The sequence below is a fragment of the Gopherus evgoodei genome, chromosome 13 (assembly GCF_007399415.2).
Source record: "Gopherus evgoodei ecotype Sinaloan lineage chromosome 13, rGopEvg1_v1.p, whole genome shotgun sequence".
NCBI lineage: Eukaryota > Metazoa > Chordata > Testudines > Testudinidae > Gopherus > Gopherus evgoodei.
Genome location: NC_044334.1, coordinates 19,976,919 through 20,000,000, shown reverse-complemented (window position 1 = coordinate 20,000,000; position 23,082 = coordinate 19,976,919). Strand labels below are relative to the sequence as shown.

Below are 23,082 nucleotides of genomic sequence, written 5' to 3'. Positions count from 1 at the left end.
CATATCAGAAGAGATTCATTGTCAATTTTCCACATTATTAAAATTGTTTTACTTACTTGAGCCTCCTTTGTCTGTGTTTTGTGACTTTTGAAGGTACCTTCATGCTCATCTTCAATTGTGGAGCTGGCATTCAGTGCTGCAATTCGGATCTAAGAACGAGAATCAAGAAACAGTTATAGTACATACATGAAATTCATATCTGGCTCAGTTCCTCATCTCACTCTTGCCACTAGAATTTGTATCATTCCTCTCTCTAGTTAAAAATCTCACAACAAAACCTGGGTTAGCACTGCAAATGTAAGAAATTATTACTACTTCAGTATATAATGGTTACTTGATCCACCACTAACTGCAGAATATGACAAGCAAGACAAAGGAAGCTCCTTTAATGGCAGGGGAGGAAATTTAAACCATCCCTAGGAACCATGGGGCCAGTAGAATGGACATATGGATTACAGCGAAGCACCTTAATTTACCAGGTCACTACAAGGATAATTACTGAAAATGCAATGTTCTAGAGGTGCCAATTAACACTCCACAGAGAGTGGCTAAGTCTTGGGATAAGGAAATATGGAAAATTGTTTTTGGTTTCTCACATCACACACATGAAAGGATTCAAGCACATATGGCACCAAGAATTCGCTGCTTTCTCAGAAAGCCATACCACCATGATGTCTGATAAGCAGCTTGTGCTAGACTGCCACCTTACCATGTTCAGCAGGATTCTCCCACTAGAGTCAGGTGGAGGGCCAGTCACAAATAGGTCTGAAGAGCAACCAGGGATTAGAATTATATTTACAATAAATGGAAAGCATTTATTATTAAAAACATGTCATCATTATTTAACAATTGGAAATTTTTGCAAGTATCATAGCACCTTACAATATAAACAACAATAATCTTAAAAACAATTGTAAATAAAGTTATAATAATTAAGATGAAAGGAAATTCATTTGTTCCTTATTTTCTTTTTGCTTTTAAGACTTTAAACACTAGAAAATAATGAATATTTGCAATGCACTTATAACTATCTTACATTAGTCAGCTGTAGATTTATGTGTACTGTAACAGTAATATTAAATGTAATCCCAACATTAGATATAATATTCTTGAAAACATAAAAAATACTACATTAAATGAATGTTAAGGCTGCCACATTAATCACTTAAATGTCAGAAAATGATGAAGATAAATTTGCCTGTGTAGCCTCAACTCTGCCTCCTTGCAGTGCATTGCTGTAGTCTACCTGCACCATGTCATTTTCTTTAAATTATGGAAAAAGCCCTGCTCTGAGGAAAGGACTGACCTCCTGCCCCTGTATCAGGAGCACAAGGTCAGAATCCCTTTTCACAGATGCATTTCTGGGGCTAGATCCCAATGCTCTTCCCACAACAAGAGTCTGTGGAACAAGACAGAAATCAAGAAAAAGTAGTCCTGGAGCTGACGGTCAGAGGAGGCAGACATCATGGCTTGCTTCAGAGCACCTCCAATTGACTACTCAAAACAAGCTGGCAAGCCCTCTACACTAGGGCTCCCAGCTACTGCTGCTAACTTTTATGAAGTGGAACTAGTGCAAGTATCAATACCTTATACAGAATGTAGGTGGGCCAATGACAAGATGTGTCTCTGTCATCCCTCTTGCAAAGCAGGACTTTAGAGCTACATACCCATAGAGGTCTATCAAGTAAATATTCAGCAACAAAAAGAAGCTAAACTTCTGTGATAAATACTTCTCCATTTTGAAAGGAGAGAGGTTAATATCCTGAGCAATTTTAACATGGATAGAAAATTTGAAAACTGGTATTCACATTTAAAACCAGTGATTTTCATTTAAATTAAACCTATAATTTTCATTCTATTAATTTCTTGAAGTACGATGCAAGTTAACGGCAAAAGAACATGAAAGGAATTTGTATGTTTTATTTTAAATTTTCACTGCCATGAGACAAAACCTTCACATCAGCAGACATACAAAAAAATGACATGTGCACAGCAGACTAAAAACAGTCTTTTATATTGTAGACCCTATTAATAGCAAGGTAACTCCAGAATTAATCACAGCAGGAAGCAGTGGGAGTGCTGAACTATGAGCTGAATGAATTCACACATCATAGCTGAGCGCTTTCACGTGTAAAGAAAGCATGTTTCTACTTTAATTTAACTCATTCAGAAATGGTCACATTTTGTTGGTTCACACACACTGATTTCCCCTCCCCCCACTGAAACTTCCATCACTTGTATCCAACTTGCACAGATAACTGCACAATAATATAAAGTACTTTACATCTTCAAAGCATTAATTAACAAAGCTTCAAAATCCCTGCAAGATATGTACGTATTTTCGCCATTTTATAAATAGAGAAAATGGAGGCCTGATTTTCAGAATTTACAGAACTAGAGCTGGGCAAAATTTTCAGTTTGAAACTTTTTTGTCTCAAAATTTCTTTTATTTCTACTTTTAAAAATTCAAAAACATTTTAAAATACTCAAAACAAAATGTTTTGATTATGTCAAAACAAAATATTTTGTTTTGCCTAAAAATGTTTTTTTTTTAATTTGCTAAAAAAAATAAATTCATTTTTGGTCTGACCCTAAACAATTTTTTTTCAATTTTTTTAAATTGCCAATGAAACCAAAAGTCCAATTTTCACCTAGATCTATACTGAACATCCATGACTCCAAATTAAATTCTCACCAGCTCTAAAAAACATTGGGCTCCATGGCCCCATTTCAGTGAGATACTTAAAGTTAGGTATGTATTTAAGTTTAATCAAGCTTAAGTTCAAACACATACTTAAGAATCTGGCTACATCAGGGCCATAGTGACTTGCTCAAGGTCAGACAGCAAGTCATTGGGAGATAGGGTGACCATACGTCCCATTTTGGATGGGACAGTTCCCTTTGTAAGTCTTATCCCAGATATACTAACTTTTTTGGCAAAACTAGGCATTTGTCCCATTTGCTCTTGTCAACTGATCAGATGGCAAGAGAAATGGGAAAAATGCCCAGTTCTGACAAAAATGTGGAGCATGCCCCCTAGGGCAGCATAAAGGAATGTTTGAGGAGGGCCAGCGACAACAGGGCTTCGGCTGTCAACTCCAGCCCCATGTTGGGGGCAGAGACCCTCAGACCAGCCTCATGCAGTATCCTAGTTTCCTTTGGGAAATATGGTCACCCGACTGGTAGACGCAGGATGAGAACTCAGTAGCTCGGCTGATATTTCACTAGACCAACTAAAGCTATAAAGAAAAATATGTGGATGGTAAGAATTTTAATTCTGCATTTTGCTCAAATATAAACTTTTTAATAATGGTCAAGTTACTTTTAGCTCTAATACAGTCAAATTCTGACAGAGGGAGAGAAATAAAATAGAAAGCAGAGCAGGGGTGGCCAACCTGCGGCTACGGAGCTGCATGTGGCTCTTCATAGATTAATATGCGGCTCCTTGCACAGCTGCTGACTCTGGGGCTGGAGCTATAGATGCTAACTTTCCAGTGTGCTGGGGGGTGCTCAGTGCTCAACCCTCTGTGCTGCCCCCACTCCACCCCTTCTCAGGCTCAGGTTGGCTGTCCCTGAAGCAGAGTTTTTGCACTGGCACAACTATGTCAGTTAGGGGTGTGATATTTTTAGTGGTACAACTCCTAATATGGACACAGTTATTTTATAGCAGAATAATGCTCTAATGGAATAAACTATATTGGTATAAGCATTTTAAAGCTAGTATAACTGAATCCATAGAAAGTGGGTTGTACTGCTTTAGCTATACCAGCATATCTAGTATACCTGTACAGTTAGCAAATTTTATGTGTAAGACAAAGCCTTAGGCACCTGCAGACATTATGTCTAGACAGAGTCACTCAACGGAAGAGTTTCAGAGTGCTACTTTCAGCCTTCCAACTTAAAAATCATATACAGGTACTGCTAAAATAAATGTATTTGTTTCACACAGCTCCTTAAGATTATTAAAACCAACATAATTTTCTAATTCTAATGAACTTAACTATTTATGTTCCATTTTCATTTTGCATTGTTCTTGTGAGTTTCACATAGGTTCTCATTGCAGTTATGTCTGGGTTTCACATGCTATAAGGGAATATTTGTTTAAAGACAGACGTTTTCAGTAACTTTTTTTTTAAAGTTGTAAAAGTACTTCTACTAGATATAAGTTTTAGAAAAGTTCATTCTCCTAAATTGTAATTTTTGACCAAATGCTAATGGTGATAGTTTTCAGTCATGTACATGGTGCCACTTTCCAGAGCAGGGGTGTCAAGGAGTGACTGGAGAGGGAGAGGAAGAGGAAGTAGATACATAAATGATGATGGGTAGGCCTTTAGCAAGGGGAGGGGGGAAGAGTTGTTACATTTCCTGAAAGGAGCTCAGCATCCAAGTGTTTGAGGAAACCCTGTTGTAAAGGGTGCAGGAGCCCAGCAGAGTCTTCGCAGGAGGCTCCATCCAGCCATAGACCTGTGTGAGACAACTGCAGACAGAGGGGTGGAAACGGGGCCCCTCAGTGTCCCTCAGACCCTTCAGTGGAAACTGGGACCTCTGTGGGTTCTGGAACTAGAGGGCTCCCCACTTATCTGGCGACCTTTAACGTAAGTAAGGCTTGGCCTGCGGAGATCGCTCCCCCACCGCACCCCCTAATAATGCTGACCCCCCCATACGGGCTGGGACAGGGCTGCACCCCCGCCCTCCATGCAGGTGCCCGGCAGGACTGTGCCCTCCGCTCCCTCAGCAGAGGCACCAGCCTGCACTCCCCACACAGGTACCGGCCCCGCTGCTTCCCCGAGAGTTCCCCACGCCCCAGCCCTTTGTGCAGCCCCCGTGTCAATTCCCAGCTCCCCTCTCCGGGCTACCAGCTGGCCCGGCCGGGTAAGCAGCGGGAAGAGCAGCCTGCCTAAGACGGGGATAGGGAGGTGACGCGCCGCTGAGGAGAATCCGTTCTACATGGAAGGGGGAGCCTCACCTGCAGTCTCCACGGCAACTCCTCCCGGGCCCCTGGAGTCCCGCAGGCCAATACAACGGCCTCTCATTGGCTGAGCTGCGACTCCCCACCCAGCCAATAGAGATGCTGGATACAGACTGACAGGCTGTTTTAGGAGAGGGGGGGGCCGAGGGGACTGCGGTCAGCTTCCCAGTGATACCCTCCCCGCCGGGAGGCTGTGCCTCCCACATGCTCCCCGCCCCGCCCCTTCCGTCCCAGCACCCCCGGGCGCTGTCACAGAACCGCATCGTCAAGGAATGCCATGATGCCGTCAGAGCCGCACGTCGTTGCGGTCGTGACCTTAGCGCGTGCGCGCCCACCGCTTGTGCTGTGCTGTTCCCTGATTGGCCCTCGACAGGTACTGTCCCTTAACTCGTCCTGCCCGCTCTCTTGTGACGTCTGGGTGCGTCTCTGCCTCGTCCACCGTGTCCCACGCGCGCGGTGTTCGACCAGTGACTGACTAGAGCCCGCCCGGAACGCCTGTCACCACGCGTTTAAAACACCCCCTGCGTTCATGGTGACGTTCAGGTGACCAGATGTCCCAATTTTATAGGGATAGTCCTGAATTGTGGGTCTTTTTCTTATATAGACTCCTATTACCCCAACCCCCATCCTGGTTTTTCACATTTGCTGTCTGGTCACCCTAGGTGACGTGTCCCTGGCTCTCCAGTGTGCCACCAAGTCCCTCTGCGCTGTCATCGCCACATCTAAGCTTGAGGGCATTGCCTGAGGGGTTGGACATCTCCACAGCCTTTATGTTAAGCGTGGTTAAGTGCTGTGTTGAATCAGGACCCTGGTTCTGCTTCCAGCGTGTTGCTGCTGACCCTCCTTCACTATCCCTTCCTGGCTTTTCTTCCTGCTGCCTTCTGTTTTCTGCCAGTGTCCATCAGGTTCCTGCATTTGATATCTTGTTTCATTTTTATATCCCCTCGCTGGGATTTTACCACTCATGGATTCAACTACTGCCTTTTCTCTGTTGTAGTTGTCTGTTCAGTCCTCTCTCTCTGGTTGCCTTTCCCTCATTTCTTCATGGATGTCTAGCTTCATCTGAACCTCATTTTCTCAAATACTGAAGTCTTTTTCTTTCCTTCCAGTCCTCCTCAACTGCCCTCCTTCTTTATTCTATATATTCACACATTACACAAGCCTTTCTGTTTCCCCAGCCCATCATTCCAGTGTTTATTGTATATTCTCACACCTTAATTGAAAGTGAGCTGTTGAATCTTTAAGAAAAATGTCCTTTCTCCAGAATGTTATTTACTTAAGTTAAATAGGTGCTAACAAAAAGCAGAGAGTTTTTAAAAGTGTTAGTAAAAATTCTTTCCCTCAGTCGCTCAGTTTTCACCAGTTTGCTTGAGTTAGACACTCAAGTTACTCCACTTAAACTAGCCAAGCTTAAGGGAGAGTGGCCACATTGCAACTTCACACTTTACCTGCAGAGAATGATTGCAAAGAGTGATTGGATTAGCATCTGATAAATTGTGCTAACTTGAGTTGTAGCCGCATCCCCAGTACACTTACAGAGGGTGAGTGAGATACAAGGAGAAAGGGAAACAAAATGAAAGTATTGTTATAATCTATTGAATCGAGACACACTAAAAGTATTTTGATAAAAGTTTTATTGACCAGATAAACATCCAACTCATGACACTAACATATAAATCTGCACTTAGTGAATATTTTATTTAGCGGACAGTGATTTTGCAACAATGGAAGAAAGTTATGCTGCATGTGTAGTAACTAGCTTCAGATATTAATCATTTGGTTTTAATTATTTTTGAATAACCTCATTGGTTTCAGTTATTTTTGAATAAATGAAAGATACTTCCAACCTGACACTCAAATTTTTGATTGTATGTTAAAAAAAAATTACAAACACTAACTGGAATAAAAAGTATTCTGTGAGCAATGAAAGAGGAAATTAGTTCATTTTTAAATGTAATTATTCCCTTGCAATGCTGTAAATACCTGACAATTAAACACTGTAGTAGTACATCAGAACCAGAAAATGAACAATTTAATCCTGACCCTCAAAACATTTATTCACATGAATCCCAATGAATTCAGTGCAACTATTCATGTGCCTAAGTGTTGGCAGGATTTGGACCTTAGAAAGTGACTATAAATGAAACTGACAACTCTGTCTTCATTATCTCTGCTGAGTGAAATGCAAAAGTAAGGAAATCCCATAGATGATAATAACTAGGGGAATTGAGGGGTTTTTAAAAAATAAAAAATATTGTGTATAATCCAGTTATAAAGTGACAACCAGAAGGGCCCCAAGAGAAAAACTCCCCTACTAAAAGAATGGACATTACAACAGTTGTAGCAAGGCCCTGACCAATAAGGAAAAAAAACAAAACAAAAAAACAGGTACTGCAAGAAGTCAGTCAGTTATGTGCAAGTTCATCAGCTCCTCTCCACCACCCACAGAACACTGAAAGCATTTGTAAAATAAAAAGTGTTCTGGTATTGTTCACTGTGGTGAGGGGGTTGTGGGAAAGTACTGTGGACAAGGAGACAAGTTACAGGAATTGAAACTAATTACCAGAACTAGCAAAACAATTTCCTGGGCTCCACATCCTAGGGTATGAAATGATTCTGCAATAAGTAGCTGTCATAAACAGATAGTTAAGGTTTAATAGAACAGGAGTACTTCACGTCTCTTTTGACTGTAAAGGGTTAACAAGTTCAGTAAGCCTGGCTGTCACCTGACCAGAGGATCAATCAGGGGACAGGATATTTTCAAATCTTGAGGGAGGGAAGTTTTTGTGTGTGCTGTTAGTGTTTGGTGGTTGTTCTCTCTGGGTTCTGAGAGTGACCAGATGTGCAACCAGGTTTCTCTCCAATCTCCCTGATACAGGTTCTTATAGATTCAAAATAGTAAGTACTAGGTGATAAGGCAAGTTAGGCTTATGTTTGTTTTCTATATTTGTGAATGTGTATTTGGCTGGGAGGAGTTCAAATTTGTATTTTGCTGAAAGGATTTTACTTTGTACTTGTATACTTAGGCTGGGAGGGTATTCCCAGTGTTTATAGCTGAAAGACCCTGTAATATATTCCATCTTAAATTTACTAAGATAATTTTTACTGTTTTTTCTTTCTTTAATTAAAAGCTTTTCTTGTTTAAGAGCCTGATTGTTTTTTTTATTCTGGTGAGACCCCAGGGGACTAGGTCTGGACTCACCAGGGAATTGGTGGGGAGAAAGGAGGGAAGGGGGAGAGAGAGGTTAATTTTCTCTCTGTGTTAGGATTACTGTCTCTCTCAGGGAGGGTTTGGGAGGGGGAGAGAGAAGGAGGGGGGAAGGTGAATTTTCCTCTCTGTTTTAAGATTCAAGGAGTTTGAATCACAGTGATCTTCCAGGGTAACCCAGGGAGGGGAAGCCTGGGAGAGGCAACGGTGAGGGAAAGGGTTTACTTTCCTTATGTTAAGATCCAGAGGGACTGGGTCTTGGAGTTCCCTGGGCAAGGTTTTGGGGGGACTAGAGTGTACCAGGCACTGGAATTCCTGGTTGGTGGCAGCGCTACAAGTACTAAGCTGGTAATTTGAGCTTAGAGGAATTCATGCTGGTATCCCACCTTTTGGACGCTAAAGTTCAGAGTGGGGAATTATACCATGACAGTAGCCCTCTTCCACACATACCCCAATGCACAACACGCACATTGATATTAAACTACACGGGTCTACTGAATGAACATGGGAACATCCACCTTTGCAAGCCAAAGATCCTAGTGAAGTAGATAGAGCTTAGAGCAGGAGATTAGAGAGGAGCCCTAGCCCAGCCATCCCATACAAGTTAAAAGATTCTTCCCTCAGACCAATATTCTCTCTTCCCAGAAATGGGGGTGGAGGGGAATGGGAGGTTTAGAATGGAAGGAATATTCACAGAAGTTGGAAGTGAAAGATCTCAGGTCCCCTTGAATCTCTGCCCTCCAGTGGCAGCGAGTTAGGCTAACTACTGTGAATTAGTTTAGTGCCTATTGCCAGACAAGCAACATTTAGTGACTTCTGGTGTAGAAGAGTCTACAGGGACATGGTCCCAATCAGCATTCTATCTGATGGCGAAGTTAAGCCCATAAACTCTCAAGCTATGGCCCATGGACTCCTAGAACAGACCAAACTTCACAAGGAAGAGAAAAGGTTAGCACATGACAGGATCTGTCTTTCTCTTGCAAAGCGGCCCTCAGGCTGAACAAAACTGGAGAACCTCCCCAGTCAGTTATCAATGATGCCAGTCACAGAACAGAAATAAAGAACTGTTCATTGCTAAAGGAAAAGACTACAGAACTTGGATTAACTGGATCCATATAAGGAAGGCCACCATGACGCTGCTGCTGACAAAACAAACTCCCAGCTACACAGACTTCAGGATTCAAGTTTTGTTTGCGATCACAGGTAACTGCGTTGTCTCTGGGCCACAAGACAGGTGTGAAACAAAGACTTCCAACTGTTACTGACATAGAGTTTGGCTAGTAAGCCCCACTTTGGAGCTGTGTGCACAGAAGAAGCAGAAACAGAAAGGAACTACATGAGTGGAGGTGCAGAAGGATACATATCAGATCTTGCATAGAAACAAACAGGTAGAGCTGGCCATCCTTGGGTTGTGCCCTCCACAAGGGTTTCTTCTCAATGGGTTTCTTGAAGAGATCATAAGAAAGTCATAACAGTTCCTTTCTTGCCAATCTGCCAAGGTTCCAGGGGATAAAAGCGGATAAGAATCCTTTGCATGTGGAAGAGGAGAGAACACAGGAGGAAAGGAAAGGTTATTATTTTGTAATGGAACATTATCTTCAGTAAGTTCTCTCAATACCCAGAACACACAGCTAAACATAGCTCTCAGTGGTCTGGACTTAAAGGCTCTGACTGTAATAGAAGCAGGTTATGGGACAGTGCGTGAGTGGGTTCTAAAGTCCTGTCCACACCCTCAAAAAGTTAAACTGTTAACTATCTATTTATCCAAGATACTTACCGTATATACTCATTCATAAGTCAATTGGTTTTGGTAAAAAAGTGACACATCAAAGAGCGGGGGTCGGCTTATAAACAGGTCTACACCAAAATCTGATGATTTTAAACTCTATGGAATCATTGAATTGAATATCTAATACATTGTTGTTTTGTTTACCTGGAGCATCTGCAGGCATGGAGCCCCTCAGCTCCCTGCGGCCGCAGTTTGCTGTTCCCAGCCAATGGGAGCTGCAGGAAGTGGCATGCCATTGGCTGGGAATGGTGAACCATGGCCACAGGGAGCTGAGGGGCTCCATGCCTGCAGATGCTCCAGGTAAACAAAATGTCCCAACCCGCCGGCGGCCTACCCTGACGGGCCAGGAGCCAAAGTTTTCCAATCCCTGAAATATAGGGTTGGCTTATGAAAGGGTTATACAGCTTCTGCTATTTTTACCTATCCGTTTTAGGGAGTCGGCTTATAAACAAACAGGCTAATGATCAAGTATATACGGTATATGTAAATTCTCTTTGCTGTAGTATTTGAGTGCAAGAGCAAGCTACACTGGGGTTTGCATTGATTATGTTAAATGGGGTTACTTATGTTCAGAACAGAATAAGCCCCACCCAATTCAGTCAGTGCAAAGCCCTGCATGACCTTGGCTACCCTTGCAGTTCAACCAGGGTCAGCACTGGTGCAGCTGCACAGAATGCTGAATTTAGAGCTATTCTTGGAAGTAGAAAATACCTTGGTCACATGGAAAACAGGAATTCACTGCCTTTTCATTTCAGGCATCTGCCCTGTTTATGTTTTCTGTATTTCCCTTAGCTGTTACACAGTGGTTATTTTCAAATCACCATCCATGTCCACCAAGCTTTTGTTCACCAGTGTTACTGCCTAGAAGGCAAGACCTAGTAGCAGCAGGATGCAAGGGGCAGCCAGTTAGGCAACTGGCCTAGAACCTAGTTAATATTTCTCTTATTCTGTGAAATGACTTTTTTTTTGTGTTTGTTTTTTTTTAAAACAAATATCTGCTGGTCATAAATAATTCAATACAGACAATTTCTCCCCCATATAAACACAAAGGGAAAGATAAGAGACTTCTCTTCCCAGAGCTGTGAAATACATGGAGCGAGTTTTTTCCTCTCTGCTGCTATTGGAGTAATGAGAGAAAGGAGCAGAGAAAAAAAGACCGACAAATCCACCTGAAAGGCAAACTAAGCCCTATGCTACCACCTTGCACTGATGGGTCATGGTGGATGTGTCTGGCCTTTTCTTTAAATAGAAAAATAAATTTTATTTTTTCTGTACTGAATAAATTCTGACCTCCAAGACAATAATTAGCCCTACTGAGGAGTGAGTTAGTTCAAGCGTGACACTAATAGTATAGTGGGTTTTATGTGACATGGTGGGGACGTGAAGTCAGAGCTGCTAAGTACCAGAATAGGGGAACCCAATACATCCAGCCCTAAGAATAATGACATTCAATTGACATATCTCCTCTTTCTCTGGTTTCGCGCCAATGTAGCTATGCTTCTAACCCCTCTACCCCACAATCCTTGCTCATGAGCCACCAGGCCCTCTCTGATCCCATTATTACACCAGTGCATCAAAGTAACTCTGCTTTGACTACACCTGGGACTTTACCCCTCATTCTCACAATTAGGCTCAGCCTGAGAAAGCCAGGAGAGGAGCAAGAAGGAAGATGCCCAGTCTAATAAGTGCAGGAAATTACTGATGGGGCAGGGGGAAAAATCAGGACTGGAGGAGAGAGGCCCTCTCTGCCAAGGCCTCTTATAAGCTTCCTTTACTTGTACTTAAACACAGACCTTGATTAGCACTGATCTGGGTCTCACTGGGGCGCTGCATGAAACTCCCCTCTACCTGCTGCATACACCTCCCCCTGCTCTCTCTGCTCCCTGCACTGCACTCACCTGTCCGCATCGAGTCCCAGCTCCTTGGTAAGGAACTCAAAGAACTTGGCACTGTGCCCTCTGTTCTGCTCCGCGGTTCCCACCACCGCAATGGATGAGACGAGCAGCTGAGCACAGGGCGCTGCGGAGCTGCTAACCACCATGGGCAAGTCGCTCTTCACAGTGACGCTTACCGTCTGCCATGCCGAGCACACCCAGGGAAACAGCCACGGGAGGGAAGGAAACAGAACACAAGCCTCACAGATATGAGCAGTGTGTGTCGTGAGGAGGAGCTAGTGCCCTGGGCCACCCACCCCATGCACCCCAGGGGCAGGGCCGGCTTTAGGAAGTGTGGGGCCCAATTTGAACAGTTTCGACGGGGCCCCGGCAGGGATGACTTAAAAAAAAACAAAAACCACGTGGGGCTTGTACTCACCAAGCAGTGCTCCAAGTCTTCGGCGGTGGATCCTTCACTCACTCCAGGTCTTCGGCGGCACTGAAGGACCCACTGGCGAAGTGCCACTGAAGACCCAGAGCGAGCGAAGTACCCACTGTCGAAGTGCTACTGAAGACCCGGAGCGCCACCAGGTGAGTACAAATTAAAAAGGCACCTCTAGGCAGGGAAGAGATTCTCACTGGGTGCTGGGCCCTCTTAGGCACGGGGCCCGATTCAGGGGAATTGGTGGAATAGGCCTAAAGCCGGCCCTGCCCAGGGGAATCCTGCCTCTCCTGTTCCCTCCTATTAGGATGCCCAAGACCAGGGGTTCTCAACCTTTTTCTTTCTGAGCCTGCCCCCTTCCCTCCCCCAACATGCTACAAAAACTCCACAGCCCATCTGTGCCACAATAACTAGTTTTCTGCACAGAAAAGCCTGGGCCAGCATTAGGGGGTTACAAGCAGGGCAGTGGTCTGGAACCCCATGCTGCACAGCCCTCCCACAAAACTACATTGCTCAGGCTTCAGCCCCGGGCGGTGGGGTTCAGTGGGACTTTGGCTTTCTGGCCTAGGCCCCAGCGAGTCTAATGCTGGCCCTATGTGGTGGCCCGCCCTGAAATCTGCTCACGGCCCCAGAGGGGGCCCTAGACCAGTGATTCTCTGTCTTTCCCATACCATGACCCTCTCCCATCAAGCCCATACCCCCAGGGGGTGCGGGGCCAGCAGAGAACTGGGGGTCGAGTGGGCAGAGCAACTGCCACTAAACAGACTCGCTGCTGCTGTCCCCCCAGGGACAAGCTCTGTGCATCGGCCGCAGGCCCAGCTGCTCCTCCAGGGGAGCCACCTGCAAGGGCGCATCCATCCTGCGCAGCCAGACCAGAGTGCGCTGCGCACGCCGGGGCAGCAGACTCACCTCCTCAGGCTTGTTCAGGATCGCAGCAGCGACCGAGCACAGCTTGCCGGCTAAGCCCTGGGGAAGCTGGGCGGCCGGGAGGCTGGTCTCCAGCTCCAGGAACGGCATGGCTGAGACAAGCGCCACAAACCAGCTACCGCGGGCTGCAGAGTCACACGCTGCGCTGCCGCCACGGCCTGCCGAGCTGGGGGTGGGAGCGAGCGCCGGGCCTTGCGATTGGCTGCATCTGGAGACACCCTCCTCTGTGTCTCTCCACCTTGACCCCTGAGCTCAGCAGGGGCAGGCTGGCCGAGGCCCGTTCCTCTCCCGGTGACTGTGGAGGTTTGCTTTGCCTGGCCTTTTATGAACACTTTGCCACAGTCACGAGTCTCCCCGCTGTCGTTCACAGGCCTGGTCCTGCCCAGACAGGACAGGAAAAGCACTTTCGGGGCTCAGTCACCTGGATCCTCCAAAGCTGAGTGTCCTGTTTACCAGATTGTACAATAAAATATAATACAATGGATCTGATGCCCTGGTTTTTGTTATTTCCACATGGCAGAGAAATGTGATTCTGCTAAGGGAATGGGGTCTAAGATTTCATAGGTGCAGTGTGCCTCTAGTGGCATGTGACCAGGATTCATCACTGAATTTGGTCCGCTGGTTGGATCATTAGTTTCCCCAGCCTGGGCCAGGTACTGACCAGGAGCACGACATGAACACTGATCCATGTCCCCCCAAGGGAAAGAAGTAAGCCAAAACGAAACCCTCTATTCACTTCCTGTGGCACTGGCAGGCAGGTATATGGATTGCTTATCAGGAAGGCAGTTCGCCTACTTCATGCAACTCCCTGATCAAGAGAGTCCTTAATAAAGCCACAGATGGAAATGTGCCAGTGGAGTTTACCCTGGCTTTCCTTTGTCTGCTGAAAACAAATATTTCTCACACCCTGAAAAGGACAATAATGGTGAGGGGATGGAAAGGCATAAAAGACATACACACACTAATAACCTGAATACTGAAATGTAACAGTAAGTCTTGACAGGCAGCCTGACCACCATGGCACAATTGATTTATCACACCCTACCACGTGACAGAGTGCTTGTAATAATATGCATGCGACCACATGAATGCAACTTACTGTGATATTTAATTTCTCTTGTTTTGGCAGACTTTTTCATATTGTTTTACCTTCTGTAAAGACTGGAAATTATTTCTACCCTTTGTTGGGAGATGGATAAAGGGGTTTATGTGCCTACAGCTGGCTGGGACTGTCTGCCTTCTGTGTGTTCATTGTTTCTTCTCATTTCGGTATCTCTTTGTATTTAGATACTCCACATGGAGAAATGGGGTGAAGAAAATATTCTCTTTTCCACTAACAGCTAAAATCCAAGAAGCCTGTTTTAGAGGTTATGTCTCCCACATTACTGTCCAACTGATGTGGCTATTTATAATATATATTTATAATACCTGACTCTTTATGCTGAAGTGGCAACTGTGATAATGGGTAACATTATCATTATAAAAAAGTTCAGCTGCAAAATCTGAGACTGGCCCATGGTTTGAATTTTGTGATGGGGAGTTAATGATGTACAGCTTTTGAGTGGAAAAATCTCAGTGAAGATAGACACTTCCAGAAGATTAGGGCATTTAAAAACAAAACAAAATCCACTAACCCTAACTGGAGCTTCTTAAGGAAGGAAAGTGTGTATGTAGGAGAAGGGAACAAAGCTCTGCTTTAAGTTGACTGCACTTCAAACACAGATCCTCTAAAAGCAAAGATAATGAAACACTCAAAGACAAAAGACTGCTGCATTTTTATTTTGAACATATGCTTTGCAATATTCTGAAGAGGCATACTGTCAGCTGATGATTCTGAGAGATAAATGACTGATATAGTCTAAGCAGATTCAGAAAATGTCAGTACATAAATGTACACAACTCCTGCTCTGAGTTTTCTAGGAAGAACAAGCAGTGACATTACAGTGAAGTACTGTACATGCAAGAGTTACTTGTCTGGCTGAAATACTGTTACATCCATGTGAATAAGCTACAGTAAATGCTTGTTTCTATTTTTAATTTCTATTTTATAACAGTAACAGTAACAGCACATCAGGCAGTGCATTTCCAAGACTTGCACAAAAGATTTGGCACTTCATGTGATAGAAGTCACCTGATGGCTGGTATTCTGGGCATGCAACTGCACAGAAAGTACACTGCTTTGGGTGTCCAATGGCATAATTATTTCTAGCAACATTGTAAGAGCACAAAATCCTGGATAGATGGGGCACAGGAGGTTAGAACAGAAAATTCACCAAGGAATGAGTCACTCCTCTGTGCAGCAAACTGCCAGCTGTGAAGAATGGCTCTGGCAATTACAGGATGAGGAGAGGAAAATGAGAACAATGTGCGCTGCCTCAAGAAGCTTAAATGTCCCAGAGGTTAGCAAGCTTCCACAGAGAGAAATCCAGGTGGAAGGGGGTTGAAGACTCTCTGCTAGAAGTCTGCTTTTTGAGTTTTTCAAAATTGTCAAGGAGCAGAGAAGCTGACAGTCAGCATGAAGATATTTAAGAAGACTGACGAAGAAGCCCTGTGAGAGATAGTAATGAGTGAATTTTTGGGGACAAGACACTGTCTCCTTTAAGTGACAAAAAGGCAATGGTTAAGGGAAAAAAGGTCTAATTTTAAAGTGCCCTGCTGTGGTTCACTGTTAGAGGATAAAGACAGAACACATGGAAAAGTTCCACTACTCAAGTGAAACGTGTGGCAAGTTCTTTCTTCTTGGCACAGAGTAATTGCACATAAGAGGGGAATTTGGGGGGTTAGATTTAGAAAAACATTCAGAAAAGTCTAGCAGTGAAAGAATACTTCACGTTTCCTCCTACTTCAGCATCTTCAGCAGCTGGGGCTTCATTTCCTCCTTCATCTGTGGGTCAATTTGGATTTTCCTCAAATCCTGGGCATTCAGGATCCATTCATGTGCTTCTTGGAAGAGCTCCTTACCCACAGCTTCCTCCACCTGGCTGCCCCATGTCCCCAGTTTGGCCCAGCCCTCAAAGGTGTTGCAACCAGCACCTATGGGCTGCAAAGAAAGAAAGACTCAGCAGCCGAACGTTAGCAAAAAGGAGAGGAATTCATTTCAAGTAACTGCACAGCAGAATCCTACCTGGATTAACAAGCAATTGCCAAAAGTGGGAAGACAATTGGCTGACTAGTGTCAATGTCATCCTCAATCTGCTCCAGCACCTAAATGTCTGAGCCTGACTGAAGGGTGGTACATCCTCATTGCAATTCACGTTGTGCTTATTGCAAAACCTTAGCTCCTAGAGGTTAAGTCAGGAGATAATGAGCCGATTTTTCCAGCTGCATAACACCATTGAAGCTAATGAAGTTACACCAGCAGAGAGTTTGGCTTAATAGGTGTAACAGTTCTCACATGCACTAAGGCATGGTCAATGAGAAAACACGAAATCATCATTTAAGACCAAAATCACAGCATCAGCAGTTTTTCTTGCCCTCTCAAAAGTTTATCTGCAGGGTGATCCGCTCTTTGGAGGGAGGCAGTGCTGCCTCGTAAAGCATCTGGAGGAGAGGGTATGGGGAGAGGTGGGAGGTGCTGTACTCCAGGCAAGCAACGGATCCATATGGGAGCCACTTCACTCTAAATGCTGTATTTTGTGAAGTCCCTGACTGGTATTTTGCAGACTGAGAGCAGCGAAATGACTCGGGGAGGAAGCCTGCCCCCCCTTGGGGTGGGCTCTTTATTTTAATCTAAACTTCAGTTCCCCATTGCTCCTCATTTACTCTTCATAGGATTTGAATTCTTCACAAGAAGGACAGAAAACTGTAATGAGGAGGGAATGACGTGAAGGAAAACATAGGATGGGGGAGCAGAACAACACTGGATCAGACTGTTTTATAGCATGTCATCTTTGTGAAATCGCTGAATCCTGCTTCCCTCTCAGTCATGTGGTGCTGCATCAAACCCTCTTTCCCATCTCCAAGGAAACTGTACCAGCACCACATGCTGGTCTTCAGGCAGTATAGACAACATCAGGTTTTCATGATGCTGAAAATTCACTAACAACACTCCTACACTCACCTGCATGAGCTCTCTGATAGCCACCAGGTCTGCCAGAGAAATCTTGCTGCCCATGATGAAGGGCTTGTCCTGCAGGAACTGCTCTGCGAACTTTTTCAGGGAATTATTCAGCTCACCCAAAGCCTCCTGCAGCTTCTCTCAAGGTCTTGACTTTCCCTGTGAAGAGGAGAACCACTACCTGCATGGGGAGGAGGGAATAGGTTAGCTTCCATACACGTGCAATGGAATTTAGTTATCACCAAATGGGGAACTGCATAGATTGCTCCATATATTTACAGGAGAGCTAATCCGGTTCTGAGCTGTATGAATCCTCTACTTCTCTGTACCTCTAAGTATCAGCAATCAGAATGAGACTTAGTGGGATCCTCCACACAGCTGGACATTGTCCTGCTGCAGTTCTGAGAACAATCTGTGGATCTCAGATATCCTTACATCAAACGCTGGCAGCATATGCATTAGGTTTCATAGTCCACTTCTCACACTGTCTTTTGCTCTTACTTAGTAGGTGAAGTAATCTTTTAATTTAAGCGAAGTGCTAGGATCCCTACAAGATTGGTTTCATCAATTTAAATATATCTGTCATCCTGTAAGAGGAGACATACCAAATCTCCCAAAGACTCTTGGCCTTGCTGCATGATCTTGCTGTTCTCCATCAGACCACTAGAGGGAGAAAAGAGCCAGGTCCATGTAGCTTATCACATGGCATCATTATTATAATTTGTATTATCATAACACCATGTAAGTGATGTGTATGTATATGTATATTGTATGCACACATATTAAATACAAAGTGGATTTCTGTATGTTCACCAATTGGCTGATTATGGTCACAAGATATATGCCAAGAAAGACGTTAAATGCCCCCTCGTGATTCTGTCTGGAACTCAGGGGTGCTGATAATACTCAAACTAACTACAATTGACCAAATCGGGGAATGTACTTGGCAGCCTGGATTAAGTAGGGAAATTGCCCCATGACTTGCTCCAAAGGCTAAACTAGCATGCCAGACATACTGTAGGTCTGGTGGCGCTGGGAAAAGAAATGATGGGTAAAGAAAGCAGTCTTGTAGATTTGCCTAATGGAAATATACCTCCTCCCTAGGTCTTGTTCCATATACCTAAGGATAGCAAGATGAGCACTATATTGGAAAGAAAGGGCAAACCCTTTATACAAAGACCATTTAAACACAGTCCTTTTATAACACTGGCAAGTGGTAGTATTCAGCACTTTAGATATTTAGCCCACTAACCTTGAGCCACAAAATTTTGGAAGCATTTGCCCGGACAGTAGTGTCTTGCCAGGGCCTGTATTCATCTACCTGGGCCCGTTTCTGTATGTCGAAAGGGTACCAGTGAGTGGGGTGTTGTGCTTCTGGCTCAGGGACAGAAGAATCACAGTGCTTTCCAGATAAAAGGGGAAACAGTAAGCCTGTGAGCTAAGGTGAGAACAGTTGCACCCTCCTCCTCTTCTCCTTATATCACTTCCATTTAGAAAGCCTGATGTTAGGGGTCAGAGAACAGCGCAGGAGCCAGAAGGTCAGCACTGCTTGTTCTGCTGATAACCAACAGCACCCTTTACACGTTAAGAACCACAGACCAATGATGTTTTATAAAATTATCATCATGAAGTATAATGTAGTGTTTTCTACGTTTCCTTTTCCCTCCCCGCTGTTTTAGGGCCTGATCCAACATCCCATTGAAGTCAATGGGAAACCTTCCATTGACTTCACAGACATTGGACCAGGCCTTTATTTTGTCAGTTTTTGTTGCTATGAAAGTACATTGCACACGTTCCTTACAAAGACATGGCTCTGAGAATGAATCCTCTCAAAAATACACCACTTGTTCCCCATGCCACAAATATAACAAACTTAGAACTTGCAGATTGCATCCTGGCAAGAAGATAAGACGTGTAAATCAAAGCTCTCTCAGAACCAGACTGATTCTAACTGGGCTTTCAGGGAACCCTTCTCCTTGGCTTTTGAAACACTGCCTTCCCATTTCATTCTCTGTTTCACATTGGAGTCTTGAGCAGAGGCACCGTCTTTCTGAGTTGCTGGGGGGTGCTCGACCCCGTTCCGTCCCAGGCCTCACCCCCATCCACCGCTTCTGCCAAGCCCCCAACCCTGCTCTGCCTTTTCCCACCCCCACTTCACCCTACACCACCCCTCCTCAGCGCACTCCACCCTTGCTCCTCCCCCTGCCCCTCCACACCTACTGCGCACTGCTGAACAGCTGATCCACAGTGGGCAGGAGGCACTGGGAGGGACTGGGAGGAGCTGATTGGTAGGGCCTGCCGGCAGGCAGGAAGCACTGGGGAGAGGAGCTGACTGCAGGGGCTCCCGGTGGGTGCTGAGCACCCACTATTTTTTTCCATGGGTGCTCCAGTCCCAGAGCACCCACGGAGTCAGCGCCTAGGGTCTTGAGCTCCCTATGTTTGTGTGACTATTAGTATCAGGAAAGGTGCTAAGATCCTTTCAGATGGGTCACACTCTGAGTGAAAAAGGAAGGCCTAGTGCCACGCTGCCCCCTGCACTTACAACTTTTTTCTCAATACAATCCATGGTGTGTTAACACTCCCATGCCTTGGTGAGATTCCAGTCTGGGGCCCCAGGAGACCATTCACCAGACTGCTCTTCTCAGGGGTGCCTCTGGCAATCTGAAACCAGCCGGGACACCTTGTTACCAGCATGTCTGTCCTAGCACACTGCAGGACCAAACACCATCCCATGATCCTTGTAGAGGCAGACTGCAGCAGACAAACATGCAGCTCAGAAGTGTTATGGTGTAAATACTGCGACAAGGATGTGAGGTTTCTACCTCTGCATTCTAACCTCTCTCCTAAGGAGAAGCTTCTATCCTCAGTATATGCACTTTCTTCAGGGAGTTTATGTTGCTAAATTCTTGAATGTTGAGCCCTAAAAGAGTTATAATTAATAAGAAAAACAATCCGAGACTAGTGGTGGAGAAACCAATAGAAAATGAAGCTGAGCTGTCAGCATAGCCTATTTGGAACCCGTTAATGGGGATTAGTCAAACTAGTGGCAATATTTTGCTATTGCCACTGCCGGACACCTAGAGGCATCTTGTTATAAATAAGTCAATGGGCTTTTTCAAGAGATATATTTTTCAAATTAAAGAAGGAACATAAACTAAAAAGCCAAAATGTCCAGCCAGGGTCTTTGCAGTCTGACAGTTATGTCAAGCCTTTCAGTGCATTGCAAGGGACTCAGTCATTTGACTCCTGTTAATGCTAGTGGTAGGTGAAAGACACTGAAAAAAGTTACCTGCAAATGGCCATTCTGAAATGGGAAGAGCATTTCCTCCAATCTTGGAAAGAAGGAGGAGATTTCAGTAAAGGCAGCTGAATGTTTTTATGACATATTTGCCGAAAGTAAAAAAGAAAGGAAATGAGGGGACAGACTGGTCCTTAATGGAGCAGATATGCACACAGTGTTAAACTGCCTTCTGCAAGGAATTTTCACATCACACAGGTTAAAACCCATGTCTAACTTTATAGAATGAATTAATAATAATGAGTTGTCCTCGGATGAAGTAAGGGAAAAATTTCTACTTCCAATTTGCTTTTCCAGAGGTTGCATCAGGGTGGATAAAGAACCACCATGACAGGTCAGGCCAGCCTAGAAAGCAAGGGATATAAATCTTTGCTCTCCTTTATTAGACCCTTCACCTCTGTTTTTAAAAGCATCTCAAAAAGAAAAAAGCTGTCAACAGCCGCAAGTGCGTGTAAATTCACACAGGGTTGATTACTCAACAGACTACCCAGGGGGCAATTGTTGTACATACAATCACATGTTTGTGGTCCAAGACTGGAATAGATTGGGTTTTGCACAACAATATTCTCTACAAAAAGTGAAAAGGCAGCCTGGTGGCTTATTGCCATAGTAAATATTTAAAAAGTCAGGTCAGCTTCTGAGATTGGAGTTTTGCTTTCCCAAATAAATAAAGATGACCCTGGCAGACTGGCATTGATGGACAGCATAATCCAGGGTTTCATGTTGTCTCAAAGAGTGACCTGCTATAGAATTTCATTAGTTCATAACAAAATGTTAGGACCAGGACAGTTTGTTTGAAGAGTGCTGTTATTCTGAAAAATGACTCTATGAATGAATGAAATGACTTATGCTTGAAGGTCCATCTTTACTGTATCTCAGTAACTACTGATTAAATTTGCTAAATTTACAAGAAAAATACAGTGTTTTCTACCTGCCAGCCCCGCACATTCATAGAAACATAGAATCATAGATAATTAGGGTTGGAAGAGACCTCAGTAGGTCATCTAGTCCAACCCTCTGCTCAAAGCAGGACTAACCCCAACTAAATCATTAATAAACATCAATTAATTATCAATAAACATAATGTTCACCAATTTATGCCCCCAATTATACCAGTGCAATCCCAATGAAGGTTAGTGTATCATGAAGGAAATCATTTGACCTAAAGCTCTTAATTGCTGAGAATAAAATGAGAGGAAATAACCCACCTTAACTCTCAGATGCCAGGGTGAGTTTGATGATAAAACAAATCCTGTTCATTTAAACAGAAAATATGATCTGGAGTCACTGAATCATAATAAATATGGATGCATATAATGGGATTACTAGGGAGTTTTCAGAATAGGCCAGCACTTTAATAACATTTGTAAAAGGCTCTTCTTACTTTCTTTGAGGGGATCAGGGAAGTATCCCTACTACTGTACAGCAGGAGCACACAGGATATAAAGGGACACTTTGAATGTGCCCACAGAGAAGCACTGAGAGAATGCACCAGCTCACTTAACAGGATGGGCCTGAGCAGTAAGGCAGCAGAGTGTGTAATGTTGCTTCTCCCTGTTCGATAGACATCTGCACCACCAGACCCAGGAGGTGAGGTAGCCGCACACAAGCCAAGATAAACCAGGAGATCTAGTCCCAGACAGATTTGCCTACATGTGCTAGTCTCCCACAAAGGGGCATTGTGGCACTATTGTAAATAGGGAGGGTACAGCACAGAAGGGGATGGGGACCCAAGAAAAGGGGTGTGTCTGTGGAAGGGGCAAGTGTCTCACGGATGGGGAAGCAGAGAGGGAAGAGGGTGTATGTTGGGGGCAGGTGATAGGGTTCATTCTCCAGGAGGGAGGAGGGAAGAGAGAAGGGTGTGAGAGGGGAAAGGTGCTCGGCCTCTCCCCCCAACCCCCACCTTTGAGCAGCTCCACGGGCTTGAAGTCAAAGGGAATGTTGTCCTTGGCAAACACGTAGATGCATGAGCAGGGCTGGGAGAGCAAATCCAGGTACAGCTCCAGCCCCATCCTGCCCGGCTGGGGGTGGGAAGGGGGCCGGGGCAGTGGTGGCAGGGATTCCGGTTACAGCTGCTGTCCACGTGGCAAACCAAAAAGAAACATTGCTCTGCACTGCTGTTTTGCTGAAGGAGTAAAAAAAAACTGAATGGGGGGTCGGGGGAGACCAATCCAAAAGTAGGACGAGGGGCTCAACTCTGTTCTCATTACCCTCACCCCCTCACACGGACACACTCAGAATAACCCACGTGCAATGGAGGCTGTTTAAAACTGCCCAGTGTTTGGGGTAAGAAGGGGTGAGGGAGATAGGTGGGTTGCCTGGGGAAGAAAAGGGTGGAGCTGGTCCCCAGGGGAAGAAGGAGGGGCGGGGACACTCATGAGCAAAGCAATGCTGCCAGGACCAGCTGGCTGTTTCCCTTGGATAGTGCTTGGTCTTGGCAGGAACAGAGACACTCGTGTTTGTGTCAGTGTTTCTAGTTCCTCCTGCCGCATAGGGGAATGGGGAGGGGGAGGGGGAG

The 23,082-nt window shown here is 44.7% G+C and overlaps 2 protein-coding genes and 1 pseudogene across 7 annotated transcripts in view; all 3 read right to left on the bottom strand.

Moving 5' to 3' along the window:
• CABIN1 (calcineurin binding protein 1) overlaps positions 1 to 5,059 on the bottom strand; it is a 235,001-nt gene extending 229,942 nt beyond the window's left edge. For 5 of the 6 annotated variants that reach the window (XM_030582446.1, XM_030582448.1, XM_030582447.1 and 2 more), the window contains exons 1-3: positions 4,967 to 5,059; positions 710 to 765; positions 57 to 149 (exon numbers count right to left, since the gene is read on the bottom strand). In XM_030582446.1, the coding sequence (XP_030438306.1) occupies positions 57 to 149; positions 710 to 765; positions 4,967 to 5,033 (216 nt within the window). In that variant the 5' untranslated portion in view covers positions 5,034 to 5,059. Of the gene's footprint in view, positions 1 to 56; positions 150 to 709; positions 766 to 4,001; positions 4,084 to 4,966 lie in introns of all 6 variants that reach the window. The other variant, XM_030582449.1, reaches the window with a different exon arrangement.
• A 4,484-nt stretch (positions 5,060 to 9,543) lies between these two features.
• DDT (D-dopachrome tautomerase) lies at positions 9,544 to 13,661 on the bottom strand. The gene is made up of 3 exons (XM_030582491.1): positions 13,192 to 13,661; positions 11,865 to 12,040; positions 9,544 to 9,705 (listed from the first exon to the last, which is right to left on the bottom strand). The coding sequence occupies exons 1-3, from the start codon at positions 13,297 to 13,299 to the stop codon at positions 9,633 to 9,635; spliced, it is 357 nt and encodes a 118-aa protein (XP_030438351.1). The 5' UTR covers positions 13,300 to 13,661; the 3' UTR covers positions 9,544 to 9,632.
• A 2,387-nt stretch (positions 13,662 to 16,048) lies between these two features.
• LOC115660791 lies at positions 16,049 to 22,712 on the bottom strand (annotated as a pseudogene).
• Positions 22,713 to 23,082: the final 370 nt, after the last annotated feature.